Here is a 24,800-nt window from a genome sequence, read left to right as displayed (position 1 = left end):
ATATTATTGAATCATTCCTCCCAACGCATTTGAATTATTCGTCCCAAAAGAACGAGATAAATTGAATATGATTGTTCTCAACCTGTTGAGCAGTTTGCGTAAATTTAATATGATGAACTTTTTTGTCGAACTTTTAAACAGTTTTTAAAGTGAATAAATTGACTATTAAAAGTCAACCAATCAGATGACAAGGATTTATTCAGGTGTTATGTAAAACAAATAATGAATGTTTCACGTTCGTGCAATGGAAAGAATAATTTCATTCGGTGTTCCATTCCATGTGGCTTCACCTCGTGGAATGGAACATTTCATCTGTCACCTCATGAAATTATTCTTACCACTGCACTCACAAACGTCCATTATTTGTATAATATTATATAAGATTCAGCGTCTACCGGTCTTTTTGGGTGGTGCAGGTCGGCTCTTGATTTGCTTACATTTAGGGATGTGTCTCTCAGCCACAGCGGGATCAAATCTGCGTTGACAATGAGGGCACTGCTTGTAGTCTGAATGCGTAGTTGCGGCCGGGGGAGGGAGATCCCGAGGGTCCCCACCCTTGGCGACGTGATTTTGAAACTCTCTGGCATCTCGAATGGCACGGATAAACTCGTTGTGTTTCTCTCTCCAGTTGGATTTCTTCTTCTGTAGATAAAAAAAAAATCAGTGTAGCTACAGCCAAAAAAAATGATTTCTACAAAGCGTTCAAATACAAAAGAAAAACTAAAACAAGACAACACATAAACTAAAGAAACAACAATCATCTTATGAAAGATTGTGGTTCGAGTTTACAACATTTAAAACAGAAGTGCACCTTTCCATCTCTGGCTAGTGAAACAATGTTGTACAAGTTCAAAATGGTTGAAGTGGTCATAAATTGCCTCAGATCGCACCAAAGAGCATCTAGAATCCAAAAACTTGTCCCATGCCGTATTTTTTTGACCCACTTTTTGGGAATGTTGGGGGACCAAATTTTTTTTTGGCCCCTCCCCCCAGAAATTGTGTTCTGGATCTGCCCTTGGGTGGGCACACAATGATTGTGCAACGTCAGTTTTTGTACAAATAGGCCTACCTTCTCAAGAAATACCCAGAACATTATGAGAAGAAGTGCAAAGAATGAATAACATGTTTGTTACAACTTACAGGTCTTTCATCCTCCTTGTGTTGCCCATGTTCCACATAACCAGCAAGCTCTGTTCCCTCAAGACGATGTTTTCTTGCGTCGAAAACCTTCCTGGGTTTCTTCTTGGCTGTCTTTTGGCAAACTTTGGCGTGCTTTCTGAGTCTGTCTCGGGCGAACTGCCGTCCACAAATAGGACAGCCCTCGAGGTCCAAGTCTACAACTGCATCTTCAGACGTATCAGCAAACTCAGCGTAGTAACTGGCTGTTGATAACTCTGGCATTTCATCATCGTCTTGGATAGAAACAGACGTTGAGTTCTCTTTTGGCTTATTGTGGTTAATGTTGGATTTGCGTTTGCTGCGTTGAACTTTCACAGGTTTAGACACAATGGCTTCACTAGAAGCAACTGAACTTGTTTCATTATATCTTGGGCTTTCATTTGAAAGACCAAACTCCATTTGGTTCGGAGAGAAAGGCTCTTGTTTTGAATACTGAGCAGATTGGTTTGACTTTGTCTTTGACTTGGTTTTAGGTTTTGATTGCCGAGGGGATAAGCTCAGTTCTGCATTTGATTCCTGATCCAGCTTACTCAGCTCCAGCTGCTTCCTGGCAATTTGTTCTTCCAGGTCTGTCATGTATCTCTGGTGTTGCTCCGCTTCATCTAATTCCTTCTTTCTCTGCCGCTGTATAGCTTTCTGTTCTTTCATATCACGGTCAAAAAGATAGTCAGGCTCAAGCTCACGTTTGCTCTCTGACTCCTTGTTATACCTTTCCAACCGGTTTGCCCGTTCGAGGTCTTGTTCCAACTGCCATTTTTGGAAGTCGGACGTTTGTTTGGTACTTCGACTTTGCCTCTTTGTGTTTGGGGACTGGTCTTGTTTCCTTTTGACTTGGGCAGCTTTGGGAAAATATGGGGGAGGTGACTGATCATCTTCATCTTCGTCAGAGTATGTTGCAGGAGGCTTCCATTTTGGCTTGGGAATGTTTCCACTTTTCTTTTTTGACTGAGAATGTGGCTTTCTTTCTTGGGATACATCATAGCCTGTGTTATCTTGATAATCAGAATCGACAATCCTTGGTAAGGGTTCCGATCTTGGTTTAACTTGGTGCCTCAGCTTGTCTGGCTGTTCAATGATCTTCTTACTCTTACTTCTGACAGGTATCTCACTTTCTCCTCTAAGATCTGAAGTTGCTGGCTCCGATTTTGGTTTGATTTGAGCTTTGGAACTCCTCTTCACTTTGTGTGGCACTGCTTTATTCTGGGTTTCAGTTTGGTTACTGGTGGGTTCACTGAACTGTACATGTTTGCGATTATAACCAAATCGTTGAGCTGATGGCTCATTATACAGCATGTCTTGGCTTTGTTGCTGCTGCAAACTGTTCATGCTTTGTGACTGCCCTTTTTTGAGCGGGGCCAAGGGGTTGGAGCGACTCAAACCAGTCCGTTGATGCTGGGACAGTATTCGCTCACTGCTTGCTCGTTTCAAGCGATGCAACTGTGTCTCTTTCTCCTTCTCCATCCTGTCCAGCTCACCTTGGTTTTGCCGCTTCTTCCATTGAAAATGTTCAGTTCTATCCAACGAAGAAGCAGAGTTGGACTGTTCTATCTCATGGCGCTCCCTGAAAAAATCTCGGACAATTCCTCGTTTGTTGGCCGCACCACTTCCAGTTACCCGTCCAAGAGCTGCATCCTGGTTATCCTGGTACATTTGGATCAGCTTGGCTTCTTTCTCATGAAGAAGTTGCTGTTGGTATTGGTTCCGCATCATCAGCAGACGGGAGGGTTCGGGAGCACTATGCCGATGCTGTAATTCTTTCACCTTGTGTCTGTTAATAGGGACTGGGATGTGTGAAGAGGCAGCCCGTCTTGTTGAACCCTTTCTAGGGTTAGAGTATGTGTGCGTATCTGCCATGCTCATTATGAAGTCAGTACAGATGATCACAGTTAGAACCTTTGAACTATTTATCTAAGACAATGAAATGAAAAATAAATAAAATAATTAATCCAAAAAGTCACACATGTCATACATAGGCCTATGTTGTAGGCCTATATACTGTTTCGGTACATTGTACTGTGGTCAAGTCTTTTTTAATTCAAATTTTGAAATAAACAAACACTATGTCATGTCATTGTAATAATGTTATTTGATTGAAATATTATTATTGCTTCATTTGATGTTTTTCACACGAATATGCTTCAGTAATACGTGTGTACACGTTCGCGGTGAATCACGTGCGCTATGCCTATGGCCGAGGCACTGAATTGTCTGAGTTTATTTTTAACAAGTTCGATAAACCTACATTTCACTTACATTGTAGTTACAAAGTTACATTTAAATTTATTTACAACTGCATGCGTTCCACGAGATCACAGCATCATCATATGTTGGTGCATTTTATTTACGAATTTACATACAACTGTGTACACATAGCTATTTGCTTACCACTACCAGCCTCCATCAATTATCAGATAAGAATTTCAGCTGACATGCATAAGTAGGTGTATCTTAGAAACGGTAAATAATCCATGACGCGCAGTACAGTAGACTGGTTCCTGTTACAGCACAAATGCATTTCAAAGGGACGGTGATCAAGGGACCACTTTAAACTACACGACCAGCTGAATTTGCCAGCGCGCGCGCTCTATATATGCCGTACACAAAGTTGTGTGGCCGTTGGTCTTCTCAATATGGCCGCCACTTATGGAAAGCCGTGCTAGACAAAAAAAACGGAAATTGTTTTTGATTATCCACCGACTGGATGAAATGTGGAAAAACACTAGACTTTATCCACATAAATGCCAATATACTGCAAAATAAAGTCATATAATAAAAAAAAACTAGAACGCTAACTCCTCACTCAGTCCCCTTGCGTGCAACTTTCGGATGCGTTCTGCAGACATTTTTTTAAATGTGTATACTCGTAATTCAAAACATAAAGATAGAACGTAATTTCACCGGTGAGCTGTAAATGTCGTTATTATGCGACTATGCGGGAGTACAAAAAAACCCGCAGCTGCATTTTTTTTTATTATGCGCGGATGTACGGAAAAAAATCCTTTGAAGCGGACCATGCACAAATTAATCGTTTATTGCCCCTAGAACGAAATGGAATGAACTCGAACATTGCGCATACAATTTCGGTTTTTAGTGAATGCAGGGGAGTAGCCGTGGGGAGGGGGGTATTTGCCCCCCCCCCCAAAAAAAACTTTGTAAAGACTGCCTTTTCCCATTCAAGTGCCCCGAATATTTTGTAAAGAGTGCCCCTTTTTGTTAACAAGTGCCTTTTTTTTTTAAACAAGTGGCCTAGCTTTTGTGTAAAACAAGTGCCCTTTTTTACCAGCGGCCTTTTACGCAAAACGGAAGGTAGCGCTCATTTGCTTTGTTACATTTAGAACGTAGTGTAGTAAATACGCAGCAACAGGACCGTTTTCAACGTTAAATTGAAAGTATATCGAGACCACAATGACGAATATTTCTGGATTGCACATCATTTGACTAGAGGAAGGAACTCACATTATTTCAATTAGTATCAGACTTATTTTGTTTGTCATCTGACAATAAAGTGTCCTTCGGTAAAATGGCAATTGTGTAAAAGAACGCACGTTTTACGCTACTTTGCGCCAGAAAACCTGCTATAACTTGCGATGCGTTTGTTGTCATTTGGATCAAGTGGCATGTTGGAGTCTAATACTTTCTCATTACATCCATGTAAACTTATGGTGATTGGTCAATTGTAACCCATTGCCCTAGTCAATAGTAGCGTATTTCCACCAAGAAAGTTTCCTACGCAGGGTTTCCTATGCAGGGCTTATGCTGGAAATGATGTTGGAAATAAAGTAAGCACTGGGGACGAGGTTGATACTAGATAGGCTATTCAGAACCACACTTCTTCACAACCACACTTCTTCCCAAGAAAAGATTTCTTTCGACATGGTGTTACCCGCAAACTTTATAATTTCATGTCTCATCCACCATGCAAAGCTTCAAGTCATATATAGGCATAGAAAAGTGACTTGTCACGTGCAAGGGATTAACCAATAATAGGGAAAAGGAGTCCGATTGTCACAGGAGTTGGAATTTTCATATGACACCAGTCATATTGAAAATTGGTAATTTAAGGCACGTAGCAACATCGGTAATTACTAAATGGACCTACCGAGTAGGGAGAAAAACCTTTCATAACATGGAGCTATGTTTAAAATCATACAGCTCCATTCTCAAAGCGAAGATGGCACCAAATACCCTGAGAAATATCTGAAAATGTTATCGTTCGGGAGAAAACAATCATTAATGGTTAAGCACAAAATAGCGTGCCCGCGGCCCGGACACACTCGTTTTACGTGCGTAAGCAACGAAATCCAGTTATATTAGGAGACCCGATGTTTTGTGCCGATTATGTTTTCTTTGTTGTCTCAAATTCTCTGAGTAGCTAATTAATTATACTTACACATGTTCCTCAATGGTTGAGCAATAAAGTCGGTGTTTGTCCTTTGATTGCTGCTTTGTCCTTCAATTCTTGCCGGTTTCAGTGGCGCACCCAAGGGGGGGGGGGGGGGTAGGGGCTTGAGCCCCCCCCCCCGGCCCCCTGAGGTTGTCAATGTTTTTGTTGTTTAATTTTCTTTTTTTAGTCCCATGACGATTTGACCTTGGTGATATATTTGGCCTGTTTTCGAGTAGTTTTAGAGGGGCGTAAGTGGCGCTGTCACGCCCCAACTATCGCATCGGTCCCAACTATAGTTGGGTCTGTCCCAACTATAGTGCGGCAGTTGGGTCGGCCCAACTATAGTTAGGACTGGAGTTGCGCCGGATGCTTCATGCTTGATAGATCTTGTTGGATTAAATGTTCCGTGGCGCTGGCACTGTGTATTCGTCGTGCATGCATGCCGCAAGGCTGACCGGTCACGTGGTACTGCCTAGTTGGATGAGTTGTCCAGCTTCTGGGTTTTATTGTCCAGCAACATTTTGCAAAATTCAAAGATTGCCATGGCCGGCCAACTATAGCCCCACCCATAGCTAATGTCAAAGGTCCCAAGTAAAGTCGGACAGTATGTAACAGAGCTGTAGGGAATGTTTTATAGTCATACATCAATGTAAACTATAGTTGGGACCGCCAAATAAAAATATTGCGGTGGCCCAACTACAGATGGTCCCCACCCATAGATAATTTCATTGGTCCCAAGTAAAGTCAGATGTGTATTAGAGTTGTAGGGAATGTTTTATAATCGTACAACAATGTACACTATAGTTGGGACCGCAAAATAAAAAGATTGGGAGTAGCCCAACTATAGATTCGCCCCATCAATAACTAATTTCAGTGGTCCCCAGTAAAGTCAGACGTGTATCAGAGCTGTAGGGAACGTTTTACAGTTGTACATCTATGTAAACTATAGTTGGGACACCGCAAAATAAAAAGATTGGAGTGGCCCAACTATAGATGGGCTAGCCCAACAGTGGAACTTACAGTTGGGACCGTCCCAACTATAGTTGGGACAGGCCCAACTATAGTTGGGCCAGCCCAACTGTGGAACTACAGTTGGGACAGGCCCAACTATAGTTGGGACAGGCCCAACTATAGTTGGGACCGATGCGATAGTTGGGGCGTGACAGCGCCACCGACGTCAAAATAGTCCGTCCGCCCCCCCCCCCCCAACAAAAAAAAACATTTTTTTGCGGCCAAAAATCTTGGGCAAAATATTTTGGAAAAAAATTAACTTAACAAAAAGTGAAACAAAATTGTGAGTCCCCCCCCCCCCCAATCCTGGGTGCACCACTGCTTGTCTTGCGGTTTTTTTTTTAATTGTTTGTTGTTTGTCCTTTTAGCATTTATTAATTTTTTGCCCTTTTGGCCGCCCATATTTTGTTGCTTCAAACCAAAAAATGAACAAAATACAAATAATGTTTTTAGTTACTGAACGTGCTGCAGATGGGGGACAAAAGGTCAACCAAGATGTTTGAAGAGTGAACCATGATGACGTTGAAAACAGAACCAAGATAGAAACTTGTCCTTTATTTTTTTGAACACCCAGGGCCTTTCAAGATGGCGTTCCAAGAACTTCAGCGTGTATCCTGGATGCGCTATCCAATAAAGATCATAATAGCGCCGCGCGGTGGCGCGCTATATAAATTTATCAACGTCAGCTAGGTAGCTAGCTGTTTGACACGAACATTAACAATATCGATAAACAACTTTTAAAAATTAACAAGAGCTGCAGTTGCCTGCGGTTAACATGGTAAAAGAAGTAACATAACCGGTAATCGGCGGTATTCATTATTCTTGTATTGAGTAAAACTTACGTGGACAGAAAGTAGTATCCAGACACTACTTCGGAAAGATTCCCATAATATCTCATTATCTGGCCATCACTTGTCACCCTGTGCACAAACCTCAATTACTCATCTGTATAATGGGGCGCAGTCTAGTGATTGCCTTTCTGTAGCATGTGCAATACATGCAGTATGCCAATGTTAACAAGTTTTTGAGTGACCAAAATCCCAACCCTGGGACTTGAAAATAATGACTAAATCCCGACATCGGACATTGGGCAGGGTGGGGGGGGGGGGCATTTTATAGGCGCATTAAATTTACCCCGAGAAAAATGTTGCAACCTGACGCTACTTTCGAAACAGAAAAAAGACAATTTTTTTGTTTATCTTGTACTTTCATGTGAGAACTGTAATGTTGATATTGATAAAGTCTTTAAGAGAGGCGAATGTGTGGCCAACTTGGTGAATTTGTACATGTCACGTGTCGGTTGAGGGCTTCAACATGCAGTGACATGTAAAAATTCACTAAGTTGGCCACACATTCGCCTACAAATCTCTCTTAAAGACTTTGTCAACATACATGTATTCCTTACAGTTCTCACATGAAAGTATACTTTCTAAGGTACAAGATAAGCAAAAAATTGTCTTTTTTCTGTATCGAAAGTAGCGTCAGGTTGCAACATTCTTTCCCTTACCCCTAGAACTCTGGGGTCAGCTCTGCACAAGCGCTTGCGCGGAGCCCCAGATTTCTAGGGGTATCCATGGCGGTATTCAATGTCATGAAACGTGGCTTGGAGTTGGAGGACGGGGTTTTAAACACTGGGCTCAATTTGACGGTGCTGCTAAGCGCACAATTTTTTGCTAACACAGCCTTCGCCTTCGCCTATTTCATGGAGACTGTAAGCAGTCAAAAGTACACAAAAGTATGCTTGTGGCGTAACAAAAGAAAACTCCATGCCTGCGTAACAGTTAGCACATCCACGCCATGAAAGAGTGCTTAACAGTTGTTTGTAACAGTAAGCAAAATTTTTCTAGTTTAGGGCCACCCACGTGATGGGCCTTATACTTTCTGACTGTCACTTTCATAATTCAGCAAGATCTCTTCCTTTTGAATCCAGGGATAGTCAAAGCCGCTGAGATCTTTCAGACCACACAATGAGACCACAGCCTCACGATGATACACTTACTGCCACCAGAAGTGAGAGCTTGTCTTCGCTCTGGCGTAGCCGCCCCAAGCATCGCACAGTGCGTGGAGGAGTTGGTGCTGAATGGTGTAGATGCAGAGGCAACGTGTATTGCTGTCAGAGTTGACATTCCTAACTGCAGGATACAGGTTCGCTAAAGACCAATTTTCCCCCCACTTCATCACGAGGGCGTATTCACACAAAAGAGCAAGAACAGGATTTTGCATCTATAAGGGCATCATTTAAAGCTATAGTCCATCATATGCAACTATCCAAAAAGTAACTGACGTAATTATTGTTGACAAACATACTTGGTTGAAAGATAGTAAGGGGACTAAACTCCCTGTGAAATTATTCTCTCTGGCAAGCTGTCATTTTGAAGAAATCAACGAAAGAAGGCCTTTCCAACGGTGCGTCTTAAGACGTGTCTTGGACGCTGAATTCAGGCCCAATTCAAAAACATGATTCAGCAACTTTTGATTTGAAATCAAGATCCTAGAATGCTGTTTATCTCAAAATGTACGGCTGAAGCTGAGCTGAAACTTCATCAGGTTATCTGTTCAGCAACCATCTTTAGCATTTTGAGCACTATTGTTGCTTCAAACGAACAAAATGCACATATTACAAATGATGGACTATACCTTTAAAAATGCGGGTTTCATTATGAGCCAGTTTACACTGTATGCATGCATACCATAGCGGGGAGAAAAAACACACCTCTTGACCCTAGAAATCTGAGTGGTGAAACTCGAAAAAAAAAAGCACATTCAATACGGGGTCTAGGCCTACCTGATGTTCCCCAATACCTATGTTCCCCCAAATCCTTAGGATTATGGTTAGGGTTAGGTTTGGGAACATAGGTATTGGCGAACATAAGTATGCACCCTTCAAGACTCGTTATCTGGGACCCAGTCACAAAATACCTGTGTTGTAGTCGAGTACTTTTATCTGAGTACCAAGTACTGCCAAGTACTGAGCTAAAGCCTATCGAGTACTGCTCCCATCCAAGTACTTTGACCCCCTTGAGAACGAGCACAGGTACCCGAGTCCAAGTAATTGGACCTTTAAGTACAAGTTTTGTGAAGCCGAGTCCGAGTGCTTGGACCTCCGGGGTCCGAAGTACGAGCACTTGCATCTCTGAGTACGAGTACTTGATGAAGTACTCCGATGAAAACAATTAAAATCCAGAGTCATGAGTGGCAACTGAGTGAGGAGATTTTTTAATTCAAAACTAAGTTACTCAATTTTTACCCGAGTTCTTATAATCGATTACATGCAATTGATGATGGAGCACAATATTGAGTCCAAGTACTTAGCTTCTCTGAATTTGAGTCTGAGTATTTTGATATTTGAGTGTGAGTGCAAGTATGTACGAGTACACCAACACTACAAGATTTGTACCATTTAGCCTTGATCCCTTTAAAAGAGTTCAATATTTCGATTTTGCCCTTCACTGACGCATTGTATAAAAAATGTATACTCAGTGTTGTCCCCAAGTGATTGTGAGAAAAAAATCACTCGGGTGGGACTCGAACCCATGACCTGCTGCTTACTGGCGCAGACATCTTACCATTCCACTACCAAGCTTACCGAGGTCAGCTGGCTGGGTCGAATCAGATATAGTGCTCGGTGGCAACGCTGAGCATACAGTGTATATAAAATATGTCGGTGAAGGGCAAAATCCCAGTCTTGAATTTACATCACCCCGACACAAATTCCATCTTATGAATACTTTTAAAAGAGACTGATGTCTTTGCATGTACAGGTTGTCGACAATGGAAGAGGTTTAACCAGAGATGATTTTGAGCTAGTCGGTCATCGTTATGCCACCAGCAAGTGCAGTCAGCTGGCGGACCTAGACAACCTGGATAGCTTTGGCTACAGAGGGGAGGCCCTAGCTAGCATCAGCCACATCTCCAGAGTGCTGGAAATAGTCAGCAGAGCAGAGGGCTCCGATGTCACCTTGACCAAGCTGTTTAAAGACGGCAAATCTGAGGTGTGTTGAAAGTGCTTATGAATCTCAATCTGCACCCAGCCTTTTCCTGGGTCATATCACCTGGATGTTTGGTATTTTTTATCAGGCATGTCAGGAGGCTCCAGAACTCCTGTGCCAGCTGATGCCAAACAGGTATATACATGTACCAGATCCAAGGCTACAGCAGTCTGTCCGACCACACAACCTGGCAGTGGAGGTACCAAGATCGAACCGAGTCAGCCATCAAAGGCCCTTTTTACCATCTACGGCCCGCATATGGAACTCTCTTCCTGCCCACATACCCACTATCAGAAATCTTGCCAGGTTCAGTAGGGTGGTGAATCGCTATCTGGCCTTTATGGATGACAAGCCGTCAGCAGTCTCTATTAGTTTCTTGCTGTTAAGGTCCAGATATGTCTGGTGAAAACAAAACCCACTTGGATTTGGATTTTGACAACTTGTATTTTATAACTTCAAACATTTTTCCCAGATTTGGGCCCCCTGATGAAAAACACAACCCTGCCTCAAGAATTTTCAGTAATATTTGTGTATTTTTTTGTGATTTTTTAAAATCTCAGCTTTAAAGCTGATTTCAGCTTTTTTTGTTTTGGATTTCAGCTTTTTTTTCCCCTCACGTGCTGTGTACAAAAGTATAGGAGATTTCCAAAGTTCAGCTTTGTTACACCTTTTCCAGCTGTTTCCAGCTATTTTTATCCGATATCCTAACCCCTGATCAAGATACATGCGCTACCTAGTCTGTGTGTTTGAGAAATATAATATGGCTTTCAGAGCCCTTTCAAAGGAAAAGTTTGTGGCATACCCATGATTGCAGATTTGAACTATTCATTTGGACTTGATTTAAAAAAAAGAAAGTACACTGACTCAACCGAGAATTTGAAATAAAGAGGCCATCAAACTTTGTCAGTCAACTCACTTTTCTGAATTTAAGAGATTTGGCATGGAAGAACAGGTTTCCAAGTCACTCTGGAAATCAAGGATAACCTTGAAAATGAGTTTCCATTTTCCCAGACAGGGGAAACTCAGGCAATTTTACAGTGACGCAGAAGGGAAAGGTTTTCGCCACTTTGGAAGTATGTGCATCTTGTGCCATTTTTCCAAGTTGTGTCCAATGACTGGCTGGCGATGGTGGTTTTTGAATATTTATGAATATTTACACACATTTCTCCACACAATAACAATTGGCCGTGCTGCACCACCTCTTGACTTCCCAGCAACCTTATTAAAGTGAAAATATTGCTCATGGAATTTTTGTAATTTCTTAGGGAAATTGGGAAAGTTCTAGGAATTTGGTTTTCTTAAAAAATGCCCCCCCCCCTCCCATCAGATATTTTCGGTCAATCAAGTTGAAATTGTAAAGTAATAATTCAATAACTAAACAGTGCCCGATTTTTTTTTGGTCGATGTCTCATTCAAAAGTGAGTATCTTTTGCATTGCTTGAACAAAATAGCAATTTAGAAAAGGAATCTAATTTTCCGGATGAAACTTGAAAATAGCACAGGGAATGCAACTTTAATAATAATAATTAACACTTATATAGCGCCCGGATCCATAATATGCTCTTAGGCGCTGTACACATTTAAAAGATAAAAAATTAATGGCAGATTTATCATTTCTTAACTTGATTTGACTTTCAGGTGTTTGAGATATCAAGGAAGAGGCCAAGCGTGGGAACCACAGTCACAGCTCACAGTGTGTTCTACAATTTGCCCGTCAGGAGAAGGATGGTGTCCGATAGTCTGGACTACGAGAGGGTCTGTCAGCGCCTGGAAGGTCTGGCTCTGATACATCCCCATGTGTCCTTCTCGCTACGGAACGATAGCACGGGAGCCAAGTCAATACAAACATTCAAAACGTCGTCTGTGCTAAACACCTTCCGATTCCTCTTTGGCGACCCCAAGGCCAGATGTCTGAAGGAGGTAACTTACCAGCATGGGAAATTCACTGTGTGTGGGTATATGGGTGTGGAGGGCCACCCTAACAAGGACTTGCAGTTTGTGTATGTCAACAGTCGCTTAGTTCTGCGTACAAAACTGCACAAAGCCCTCAATCATCTTCTGAGAAAGTCCCTAATTGCTCACTGCAGGCCTATGAGTGAGTCTGCGGAGAAGCCTCTGACCGATGTCACTGATAGTCCGTGTAATGCAACTGATCAGTACGGCATCTTTGTGTTGAACATCAAGTGTCCTCGCTCGGAGTACGACGTCTGCCTGGAGCCATCTAAATCTCTGGTGGAGTTCAAAGACTGGCACGGGATACTGAATTGCATCGAGCAACTTGTCCACCAATTTCTGACGAGAGAAAACCTGACGATGAGAATAGACAAGCAAAGGGACCGGAACAGTCCCGGTGACAAGTGTGACGCGGTGCTCGGTGATGACTCCTCCAGTCAAGACCAAGATGCAGATTCTGACACTTGTGAAGCAAGTGAATGGGGTGTTCGCGGATCCCTGTCCCACAAATACGGGAAAGGTATAAGTGCCTCGTCCTGCAGCAATACCTTGAAGTCCCTGACTGTCCGGAGGACGCAGTGCAAACTGACCTGTGAAACGGTCAGTACAAACATTCCCTCCAAAGATAGCTCAAGCTGCGACGGTTGTGAAAACGTGGAGACCTTGGTATCAGAAGTAGAGGAAAAATCAACGAAGCTAGAGATGCCTTACAAAATCAGCACTGAAGCTGATGTAGCCAAGGACAAACTTCCCTCACAAGTGAAAGAAATGTCAGCATGTGATAGTGGCGTTGTTGAACATTCTGAAATAAACGAGCCCTCAGGAAGTGGAGAAATGACAGGCTTTGCCAGACAACATCCTATTTTGCCATCAAGTACTATGACTAATACATGCTTCAAACACTTGGAAAGTAGCACTCGGCTAGATGGTTTGCTCAGTGAAAATAGCGCCGAAGCCAAACAGCCAATTTCCATCAGTGACAATTTTTGTGTCGCAGTGCCCTCGGAACTAAATGTTGAGCCAGTAAAGCTGGCATCAGAGTCTGAAGAAACAGGACACGTGTCTGACTCACAACACTCATCAGAAAGCAAAGACAACTCATCTATGGATCAAGCAGTGCTCTGCATCGGATATGACATACGAGACCCTGCAAGCCAGCTCAGCACTGCAGACCTAAGTAAGGCAAGTTGTAAGACTGGCAGGACGTGTTTACAGTTAGGTAAAGTACATGATGCTCCTTCAGATAAAACTTTCCTCATATCTCATCTTGGAGGGAATGAAATGGTGCACCCAGCATCTGAGTTGAACAAAAAGAATACGCCTCCACAAAATAAAATTAGAAGAGTAGGAGAAAGTAATTCCCAAGAGAATTGCTTAAACTGGAGTAGTCCACTGAGTAATTCAAGCACACCAAGCATAGACCAAGAACAAGATGATAATGAGGAATGCGATAGTCAGTTCATTACACCAAAGACGAAGAAACCAAACAAGTTGGCGGGTGGTAATGGAAGATTCATGCGGCAGCACGGAACAAGTCCTACATCAAGTTCTGATGCTTCAGGTTTAGATTCGGAAAGTGAGACTTGTGTGTCAAACTCATCTCTTTTATTTGGAAAAGATGAAATTGGCCTGTCCTCGGAATCAGCAAGCTCTGTATCTGTTGACGGCGGAAGGAAAGAATCACAGTTATACTTGGAGAAAGCGTGTCATAAGATTGCTGAAGTCGAACCAGCGCAACATTTTATTGCTCTCAAGCCAGCCGTTGCAAACGGAGAACAGAGTGATAACACCGGCACCTCTTCATCAATGTACTCCAAGTACCTAGGGAGGCCTACAAGTTCTTTCCAGACTTTTAAGAAGTCAATTCAAGTAAAAGCTTTCTCCAGTAGGTCAAGTGGACACCGTGTCTCTGATTTGCTTCGCGATGAAGAAGAAATGGACAACTGCGAGTTTGACCCAAAAAGTGTTGGGTCGCAAAATCAGTCTGCACGCTTTACCACTGCTTCTCCAATTCTGCTGAAGAGAAGATTTACTCAAGGATTGCTAATGCGTGAAAAGGATGTGGCAGACACAACTGCTGCTATACATACATGTAGAGTCACGGACCTTGGAGTGGCCTTGAAACGAAATTCAAATTTGGACATTGGGGAGAATTCGGAGACAGCACCGTTGGCTTGTTGTACCAAAAAGCCAAAATGTGACAGTCACACAAGATGTGCCCCTGACAAATTTGAAAGCCCAGTTGTAGTTGAGAGTAAAGGAGCTGTGCACCTGATTCCAAAAGACCAGGCATGTATTGCAACTAGTGAATCAACACATGAGGAGAAGGAAAGGAAAGGTACAAAACACATCAATATTCCCCTGCGACCAAATTTGAAGAGACTGAAGCAAATATCAGTGCCAGCAACTTCGGCCCAAAGTGTTGCAGAACTACCAAAGGGCATAATGAACAACACAGACCAGGAGGGCAGAATTTGTGAACAACAAAAAACACAGGAACCACCGATAAAAAGATTTATGACATCGGATGGTTTCATGTTGCATGCAGATGCTTCAACCAATAAACCAGTATCTGAGAGAAAGGTTTCTACTGATGTTGAGTTGTTTCTACAGGTTGTTCCTAGATGTCTTAGAGATCCTCCAGTCTGGAAGGAGGGGGATAAGCAACTGGCTGAACCTGCTGACGCAGACACCCGTGACTCAAGTCAGATCAAATCCAAAACAAATTCACAAGTAGGGAATATACAGTCGTGCACATCAGCAGACATTGATGAGAAGTCTCATGCAAGTCCTATGCAGGTACAAGAGACAGCGTCTTCACAAGAGAAATTAGTCTTTGAAAGGAGTGATGATCACCAGGAAGTCCAGCAGTCTGAAGATGGTTGGAGAAGTCTTCATGAAGAAAAGAATGTTTTCTTTCCCTTACAGTTGTTTCCATCTTGTGCACAGACACATTCAGGATCAGCGTTAGAGAATATCTCCGACTGTAACTCTTGCCAGGAGATTCCGCTGAACTCTCAGGATACAAGCAGCGAGAGTTTGCTGATGCCTGCCGGATGGTTGGATTCCGACAATCTTGAGGTAGCAGAAGAAGACTTTCTCAATCCAAGACACTCCCTTGCAAGATGTGTGATCCCTCAAAAAGAGTCTGCCATTTCAGAATTTACTGAAACAGGAAGCTACCAATGCCCTATTGATGACAATGTTGAATGGTTGATGACATATGCTGACAAAGCTGCACCAGAATATTTACAATCAGACGATGATACCAGTACTCCAGCTACCATCCTTCGTAAAAATCTTTCAAACCCATGTGACTTTGAAGCAAATTCCACCTGCTGCATCCATGGAAGTGTGCAAGTGCTGAACTATCATGACAAAAATTCTGTTAGTGCCAACGAATGTTCCGAAGTGTACGACACTGAACTTGTTGAAACTCAACAAAGAAGCACGCAAACTCCGTCTGATGGAAAAAACATGAACTTGAATGATCCCAATCAAAACGAAGAACCTTCAGATAAAGATAATGCCACTTCTTGCCCGGCAGTTTTCACAGATACTTTTGGTAAAATGTGGACTAGTCACTTTAATGCCAAGTTGAGGACGGAGGTATATGTCGACTTGACAACTGGTAACTGCAGATTGGAGATGCCTCATACCGAGAGACTTGGGTCCTCCGAAGATGGCATGTCACAAGAGGATGGAACTGATGCTGATAATCACCCATCTGCTCTCATTATTCCTACTGGTGAGTTTGCATGTGAATACTTGATATTACAGTATATTTATATCATTTCAACTTAATCTGCCTGCTGCCATGGGTCCCAGCACACAGACATAAAATATACATGTACAAAGATGTTATTTTCCGGCTATTTTTGTGCCATTTTCAAATTTCCCCTCGAAAAATAGATTTTGTTTTGTTCAATTGCCAATCTGAGCAATATAAAACTTATTCAGTTTTGAACGAAACATCAAATGAAAAAAAAAGCCACCGCCATTTGGTTATTGAATTATTCTTCACAAAATTTGAATAATTGACTGGCTGACAACAGTTCGGCTCTCGCAGGGCGGGTTCATGAGTGCGCAAAATAAAAGCCCATTTTAGAGGGTTATAGATTTCAAAATTCAGAATAAAGTAGTCTTTTCGTTGAAACAAAACATACAAATGTAAATATTGTCAAAAGAAACAAATTAGTTTTCGGAGAGCAAGTACAATTGCAAACATCAAAAGCTAGGTTACCTCTCCTCACTGCATATCCATCTTTACTCAAAAATCCATCCAATTCATGGTCACGCCAGTTGGTAAATTTGACAGGACTGTAAAGTTTGTAAAGTCATTGTCAAGTCATGACCACAGAACCTCTAGAAAACTCTCCTCACGTGGAATTAAAATAATGCATCATACATTCAAGCCAGTGGGTGCCATATTGAGCAAATTGAACTTCTTAATGATTAAGTGTTCTCATTTACATGCCTTTTATTTGACTCATTTTACATTGATCTTACTATCTCTGGCTGTGTCTTGCAGGAAGGAAACGGTCCCACCTACATCGGTCCCATTCACTGTGTGCCCAACCATTCTTGAGTGTGTCAGCAGGCATGTATGGTGTTCCTTCAAGGCCAGCCACATATCACAATCTGTCCCCCTCCTCCCATTCTGCACTCATTGACATGGTAGATGATCACATTGACCAACAAGGAGATGAAATTGCCTCCAAGTGGAGAGGAGATGATCTCAGCAAGCAAACAGGTACTTAACCCTTTGGTCACTGTAGCGCCTGAAACAAGCCTGCCTATTAGTCACTGTAGCACCCGAAACCGCCTTAGCACTCTACCGGTATGTCTTTATTAATTCTTCAGTGAATAAATACAATGTTATACAATATACAATATACATGTACTAAAGGTGCTGATGGATTAAATTGAGATTGTGTTTGTATTGAATATTGCTTGTGCAGCCAAATTCACGAACGCACTCGGTGAGCATCATGATGTTTGAAAGGCCCAAGGATCAACTTCTTTGCCTCTTACATGTAAAACTCAAAAATGTAATAGAAAAATTTGTCCAAGAACTTTCTGAAATTTGAACAGTTTAATGAAATACATATTTTGTATGTCTGAAGGACCTTTACCACTGCTACTTTTGCGGTTTTCCTTGTTGCAGTTATTTTGGTGGCAGTATAGTCATCCAATTTAGGGGTGTCGTCAGACCAATTTACATGGTTGAGGGGGGGGGGGGACAACAAAATTGCCGACACTGAGATCCTTCAAGATGGAAGGTAGCCAAACATTGTTTTGAGTCACTCAGCAGCTGCAAACAATAAATGGGGGGGGGGGGGGGGGGGGTGAAGCCATCTAAATATTGGATCGTTCTCCTGGACGCTATCGAACAATAAGTGGCGCTCTTCATAACGGCAAATTTGCTGACAGATGTGATTTTGCTGACAGGATTAATGGGGGTGTGGCACTTCCAAAACCCACCTCCCCTCCCCAGTAGTGACGTCTGTAATCCACTTCATGGGCTTAGCCAGCGGAAGGGGGGGGGGGGGTATGGCGGGTATTTACCCCCCAATATTTTGTTAAGACTGCCCTTTTCCATTCAAATGCCCTTTTTTTCACCAGCGCTTACCCCCCAATACTTGTAAAGAGTGCCCTTCTTTTGTTGACAAGTCCCCTTTTTTTCTGAACAAGTGCCCTTTTAAAAAAAAGTTGGGGCCTTTTTGTGCCATCGGCCATTACGAGAGCCATTTTTTAAATTTCGCGCATGTATGGCCCTGAAAAGCACCATACATTGATTCATTAATTCTCACAAAATTGATTGATTCTTACATGTAGATACTATATATATCATTCAGTTGCTTCTTAAATTTGGCATTAGCACTCGCTGATTTATAACATCTTTTCTCTTTTTTTGTACAGTTGGTGACAGCTCAACGGATCAACTGTTAGTCAACTGGACAAACCCAATGTTTCCATCACTGGAAGCAGACATCTTGGATGCCAAGTCCTCACACATGCTGCGTAACTGCATCAGAACACAGAACACAGTTAACCCTTGCAAGTTCACCAAAGCGATGTTCCAGAGAATAAAGGTGAATTTTTTCAATGGATAAGATATGAATAACCAGTTTTGAACCTTTCCTTCATATTTTTACTATCAGAGAATAGTACTCGCTTCAAGAATAACTTTGGAGATCAACTTTGGTGAAAAATGAGGCTTCCAGACTCCATATCGTACAGGTGTCGCGCAGTATTAAAAAAAAAAGTTTGTACGTGACGTGACGTACAGGAGATAATGCTCGAGCGCATATAGGGCTCGCAGCTTTCGAAACAATTACGCAGTATGCTCTCAATAGTCAATCAGCATCGTTTTTTGTATTGTACACGGCCAGGGGTTAGTACAGGAACACGCACGCAGTCCATGGAGTCGAGGCTGGCACAGATTATAATATTTCTCGGGCAGTCACTTGTGACCACCCTCTGCACCAAAAAAGTTAAGCTAATACTGATAAGAAGCGAACCTGGTCAGTTTCCTTAAGGCATTATTTGACATGAAGTATTCGTTATGTCTACAGGTGCTTGGTCAAGTGGACAATAAGTTTATTGCTTGCATGGTGAGCAGCGATGAGAACAACAAAGCATCTGAAGCCAACCTGCTGTTGATGATTGATCAGCATGCTGCACATGAAAGAGTACGTCTTGAACAACTAGTATCAGGTAGATATATAACCTTGACATCTTTGTGGTACGGACTCCGTGCACAAGTACCACCTCCATGGTTACATTACCATGAGTATGAGTACTTTGTTTTGAGATTGAGTACGAGTAAAAATATAAGTATCAAAAAATGTATGAGTACGCGAGTACGAGTAAAAGTAAGAGTACTTTCCATGAGTAGTAGCTAACTTCAATGGCTACACATGTTCCCAAGTACCCATGATTCATTTGGGGTTTTTTTTGTTCACAAGCCCGCAGGGTCTTCACTTAAGCATCACTTGTTCAGTTTATAGGCATGTTCAGGCTCAATTACTGACCTTAAAGTGTGCGCTGTGCATGAATGTGCCATTCAACATAAGTGTACAAGAATTTGATGAGACCTGCTCCTACATTACCGAGACAAAGTTGCAGAAGTTGCATTTGATGTCATTCTGTGGTGGAACTTAACATTTGTGAGATTTTGAGGTTTTCTGAATCAGTAACTATAAATTTCCAACCTCCCAAAACATGAATATAATCCATCAAGCAGTTAAGTGTGTGTGTGTTTTTTTTTTGTCGATTTAGTAGGGGAAAAATGTGTGTAATATTTATTCACAAAGCATTTCAGTATGTCTGTGTATCTCATAAGTGGGTCGTCAGGCCTTTATCACTTAATCCTTCTCCCAAGGGTGATAGGGTCACGGTACTTACGAAAATCATATATCATTTTGAAGCTGAAAACCTCAGGAACTTCAAAATACCTAAACCTATATTTGTCCTGGTTATTGTGGGAGCAGGTCACATGTTATCAATGATGCAAGCATCGTGTCTTTGATATCCATTTTCAAGATGTCACTTATGTTCCAACAACTGACGATGAAGATTGTGGAAGTGACACTGCTGAGCAGTCACAGGTGAAATCCTCGTCTGTCGTACCTCCGGTTGCACTCCACTTGACTGACAAGGAGCTGCGCTTGCTTCAGTCCTTCAGCGACAAGTTAGAGAGACTGGGCGTCTCTTACCGCATCGTTGACAACGATGACGAATCTCACGAGACCGGCGGTCGTGTGGAGATCACCAGGCTGCCTTCCTGTCTGGTGGAAAGAGAAGTAGCAGAACTCAGCAGGAGTAGGCAACCTGTTGCAGTATCACTAGTCCAGGTCAGATGGGAACAATGAATTCTCAAGCTTTCCGACAATTGACCTATCGCCGTTTGCGAGTTAGCCACGCCCCTTAGACAACCCTATGGAGTTTTATACGTTAAGTTTTGTTTGTCTCAGATTTTGCGCGTTCCGCGTCCATTTGTATATCATGTAATTGGACAATATTTCACAAGCTGCGTTGACGCGATTCTACCACGATAGATTAATACTGCCAGGGAGAAGATCTTTGTAAAAAACTGTGCCTCTCTTTCCTCCTTTGTTAAATCTTCAAAACTAGACGCGCCGTCAGACACTAGACCTTAATTGTTTCAATTCACGAGCGAATCATAAATCGAAATGTGTGGAATGCATTCACTATATGCGCGTGTAGAAGTACGACACAAAACAGTCGTTTGATTGTGGAGCCGTACCTTGACGTCATCAAAATGGATTTGTAGCAGATGCTACCGACGGCTTTTGTTTTCTGTATCAGTTTTTAGCAGAGCTTTTTTACTTTTTAGCTGAAACTCCCCTTATTTAGTTTTCCATGTTGTGCAGTAGATTTTTTCAAAAATAGTCAAGGTTTGCCACATTAATGCGACTGATTTTTAAGTGAGAATTCTTTGTTTGTAGAGCCATGACATTGGGCCCAGTCAGTCTTGTCCTGGATGCTAATTATAAAACCCAGGGATACCAAGTTTACAAGAAAACTAGAGCCCAGCAAATTGAGCATCTTCCTTGTTTTGTAGGCTTTACTGGAGGAACATCTTCATGAATTGCAGAGAACAGCAGGGGCAAGTGCTGTCCTCCCAAAGACGCTCACAAGGATTCTGAACTCTCAAGCTTGCCACGGTAAGCTCTTCTCAAGTCTAAGCCAAGTTATTGAGCATTTATGACAGTACAAGAAAGTTCCCAGATACTGGATGCCATGGCCAATGGCAAGGCAGCTTTTTTGATAAGGGAATAAATGTGTGCTCCGGAGGTTTTTATCACTCTGTTTAATACCACTTAGAGTCTGGGTGCTGATAATTACCCGAGCCGGAGGCGAGGGTAATTATCAGCACCCAGACTCTAAGTGGTCTTAAACAGAGTGATAAATACCGACGGAGTACATATTTATTCCCATTCATAAATACCTTTTCGGTAAAAAAAAATCATATAATTCGTTCAAAACATCCCGATTTTGTTCAACAAATTCACTTTATGCTTTTTGAAACATCCCTCCTGCAAAATAATGGAGTGTTCAACTGGCGAGTAAGATGAAAACAACCCTTTTATGGAGATTGACGCGCGCGTATCATGTTCTACGCGATGTCGCGCAGAACGCACCTGGCGCGTTGCGTTTTGAATTTTGAACTATAAAATTCTAACTCCCTGGTAGTGTTGCGCATGCCTACGTGAGGATTGTGAACGTTCAACCAATGAAAAGATAGAGGCACTGGATTTTTAGGAGTCCACATTTTATTGTGACACTGGAAAAGTGTTTAAGACCAGCTAGCCATGTCTTTATCATCCGTTTAATACCGGCCACGTGACGGGCTCTCGACCAATAGGAATGCGTAAACTGTCTGAGGTATTTATGAATAATGGATAAAGATACCATTCAATTTCAAATTTTTTTTGTTCAGACAAAAAACCCTTGATCAATTATGTGTAATGCAGTATTCTAACCACTGGAACCGTTTTCGTGTTAATTAGGTAGGTGGTATAAGAGTTAAATAATGTCAGCCGTGGTTGATCGCTTTTGAGCACTACATGTCAGGGTGGCGCAGAAAGAAAACTTCCTCACCACGCAAACAACCAGAATTGACGGTGTTATTTTGTCTACATTGTTCTTGTGGGTACAGACAGCTAGTCTGATAGAGAAAAAAATGACACCACAGCATATCCTTTATTCAAATGAGTGGAAACTCTATGTGACCTATGGGATCCGTGCACAAGTACCCCATCAACGGCCAGAAAATGAAAAGTTGGGGGTAACCTAGACTGGTTCCCGATCCATCCGCTGCGTATTTCGAATGCATCCAAAGTTATTGAAGGCGGGGACTAATCTCGGAGACATCGCAAGTTGAATTCGAACGTATTCGTGCGCCGACGACGCCTGACGCTCACGCGAAGAAGCGGTGGCTATAGCTTTTGCACATTCAGGAAGTCGTGTGTACTTCGCGCGAACCAGCACAATACAGTACGCGCACGCTGTGTGGCCCGTCCACGGAGCTCTCAAAAGAGGTAAAGACGCGCCCTCTTTTGTGAGTCCATAGCTCCTTGCCCCCCCCCCCCCCCCAAATGCGCCACTGCTCTTGGACAATCAAGAGAGAGATCTGTTGGTGAGATACATGTTTGTCACAGTGAAAGATATTTGAATGTCATAAATACTCATCAGTTTTTCTAGTTTTCTTGATCATGAATTATTATTTTTTTGTTGCAGGTGCAATCAAGTTTGGTGACCCACTGAGTCATCGTCAGTGCTTGTCTCTGATTGGCCAGCTTTCTCAATGTCAATTGCCATTCCAGTGTGCCCATGGGAGGCCATCCGTAATACCCCTGTTTGACTTGAAACTTCTGGCGTCCACAGTTTACGATAAGGTAAGTGAATCTACACTAAGTTACACTAAGTAACTAATTATACATGTTCAGGATTAATAAGTCATTGATATATCAATTGTAGGTTTTGCCCTTCACCGACGTATAAACACTGTATACTCAGTGTGTTAACTCCCGAGCGAAAGTTGGAAAAATCACTCGGGTGGGACTCGAACCCATGACCTCCTGCTTTCTAGTGCAGATGTCTTACCACTCATTGATATATATCGATAACTGTGCTGTGTAAATGCTTAAACACTGCATTATAATACACAAAATTGATAAGTGTGTATTGCAATGTATACGCCTTTTGTAATTTTTCTGCTCAGATTGGTAGAACTCATACATATTGTAGAATAATACTCTCCATTGGTGTATTTTGTTTATATGTTTTTTAATGTTTTATAGGTTGATGAACACAAACCTAGATTATGGCATCTACATGGTAAGCTGGAAAAGATGAAGAAAGGCTCATAGATTCATTCGCGATTGCTGAAGGCTGCTATGATGTATGCAGATGGGATGTGCTTTTGGGTTTCTGTCAAGGAAGGGTTGTTTGATTGGATAAATATGATTTTTGAATGAGGTTTTTCATGAACACGAACAATCCAATCGATAATTTTACAAATTGCATTTGTTGGGGGGGGGGGGGGCGTTCCCCCATGTCGTGCCCCCCCCCCCCCCCCCCCCCCCCCGGGGTGTTAATGAAGCATGCACTGTTCATACACCAGAAAACCTGAGTGTTACATGATGTCATAATGTATGTGTACTTGCATTCCCATAACACCTTTTGATAACATGTTAACTGGTTAATGTTGCACTAACTTGCCCTTTGATTATGAAATAATTCTGTAAAATAGAAACGTTTGTGTTCAGTTAAAATCATATATATACATCTTACCTACTAAAGAATATTTTACGATCTTACCATACTTTTTCAGATTGTAAACAGTCCTTTGGTGTTATGTTGTGCATGTTTCTTGGAATACACGGGGTAAACAATCAATAACATTTGTTTTATATTGAATTATTAGAAAAGTGGGTACATGTATCATCAAAAAGTGGTTCAATTTCCCCCATTTCTACCTTGAATAGATCTGTCAAATTTCTTAATGAAAAAATAAACTGATACATTTTGCTTATGAGTTGAGTTATCGAATGATTTCTGTGCTTCCACTTCATGAATAATTCTTAAGAACTGAAGATAAGAAACAGACTGAGCAATGAGCCATAGGACTCATATAATATATATACAATTGGAAGCATCAGGTTTTTTAAATGTAATTGAATGTGGTCTTCTCACAAATGAGGTTTACAACATCAATATAATTGGGGTCTGTATTCCCAGTAGCCCCATATTTACTGTCTTAATTTCTCCAGTCCACGACGTAATCCATTGGAAAGTTCTGCAGAATCCAGAAAAAAAACGTATCTCAATTCTTTAAAAAAATCCAACATTATTAACCATTACCAATGGTACTAAATTGTATTTGTGTTTATTCACTGATGAGTCCGTTAAACCATAGAGTGCTACAGGGAACAGACATGGAAAGGGGGGGGGGGGGAGCTACCAGAGTTAAGCTTATACTAGTGTTCTCATGGTATCGCCCCGCCCGTCATTGATGGCATCTACATTGCTGTACTCCTTGACAAATCCTTCATGTACACATGTACACTGCATGCTGGGTCTAATGTTGACCAAGGTATTCAAGCTTACTGTTATGTGTACCAGATTTAGCATGATACAGTTGTGATACAGGGACCCACTCATGACAATGGGAATGCCGTCGGTATTTGCAGTACTTGTGCAGGATAGTGACAGATTGTTTTTAGCACCACATGAATTTTCAGTACTTGCTT

The 24,800-nt window shown here is 42.0% G+C and overlaps 2 protein-coding genes across 4 annotated transcripts; one reads left to right on the top strand and one right to left on the bottom strand.

Annotated features, from left to right (window-relative positions):
- Positions 1-294: 294 nt before the first annotated feature.
- On the bottom strand, positions 295-3,672 carry LOC119743153 (zinc finger C2HC domain-containing protein 1C-like). 3 transcript variants are annotated; one of them, XM_038219523.1, is made up of 3 exons: positions 3,565-3,671; positions 1,141-3,087; positions 295-642 (listed from the first exon to the last, which is right to left on the bottom strand). In XM_038219523.1, exons 2-3 carry the CDS (start codon positions 3,037-3,039, stop codon positions 385-387), a joined length of 2,157 nt encoding a protein of 718 aa, XP_038075451.1. In that variant the 5' UTR covers positions 3,040-3,087; positions 3,565-3,671; the 3' UTR covers positions 295-384. The 3 variants fall into 3 exon arrangements, with proteins under 3 accessions (XP_038075451.1, XP_038075452.1, XP_038075453.1); XM_038219524.1 differs by lacking the exon at positions 3,565-3,671 and adding an exon at positions 3,433-3,557; XM_038219525.1 differs by having other exon boundaries at positions 544-669; positions 3,565-3,672.
- Positions 3,673-7,266: 3,594 nt separating this feature from the next.
- Positions 7,267-23,532, top strand: LOC119743250 (DNA mismatch repair protein Mlh3-like). Its single transcript, XM_038219653.1, has 11 exons — positions 7,267-7,352; positions 8,505-8,719; positions 10,336-10,566; positions 12,202-16,264; positions 17,048-17,269; positions 18,439-18,611; positions 19,095-19,236; positions 20,065-20,375; positions 21,107-21,209; positions 22,786-22,943; positions 23,349-23,532. Exons 2-11 carry the CDS (start codon positions 8,561-8,563, stop codon positions 23,415-23,417), a joined length of 5,631 nt encoding a protein of 1,876 aa, XP_038075581.1. The 5' UTR covers positions 7,267-7,352; positions 8,505-8,560; the 3' UTR covers positions 23,418-23,532.
- The last annotated feature ends 1,268 nt before the right edge of the window (positions 23,533-24,800 follow it).

The sequence above is a fragment of the Patiria miniata genome, unplaced genomic scaffold (assembly GCF_015706575.1).
Source record: "Patiria miniata isolate m_02_andy unplaced genomic scaffold, ASM1570657v1 HiC_scaffold_6, whole genome shotgun sequence".
Taxonomy (NCBI): domain Eukaryota; kingdom Metazoa; phylum Echinodermata; class Asteroidea; order Valvatida; family Asterinidae; genus Patiria; species Patiria miniata.
Note: the sequence above shows the minus strand (reverse complement) of the source record. Positions and strands in the feature narration are given on the sequence as shown.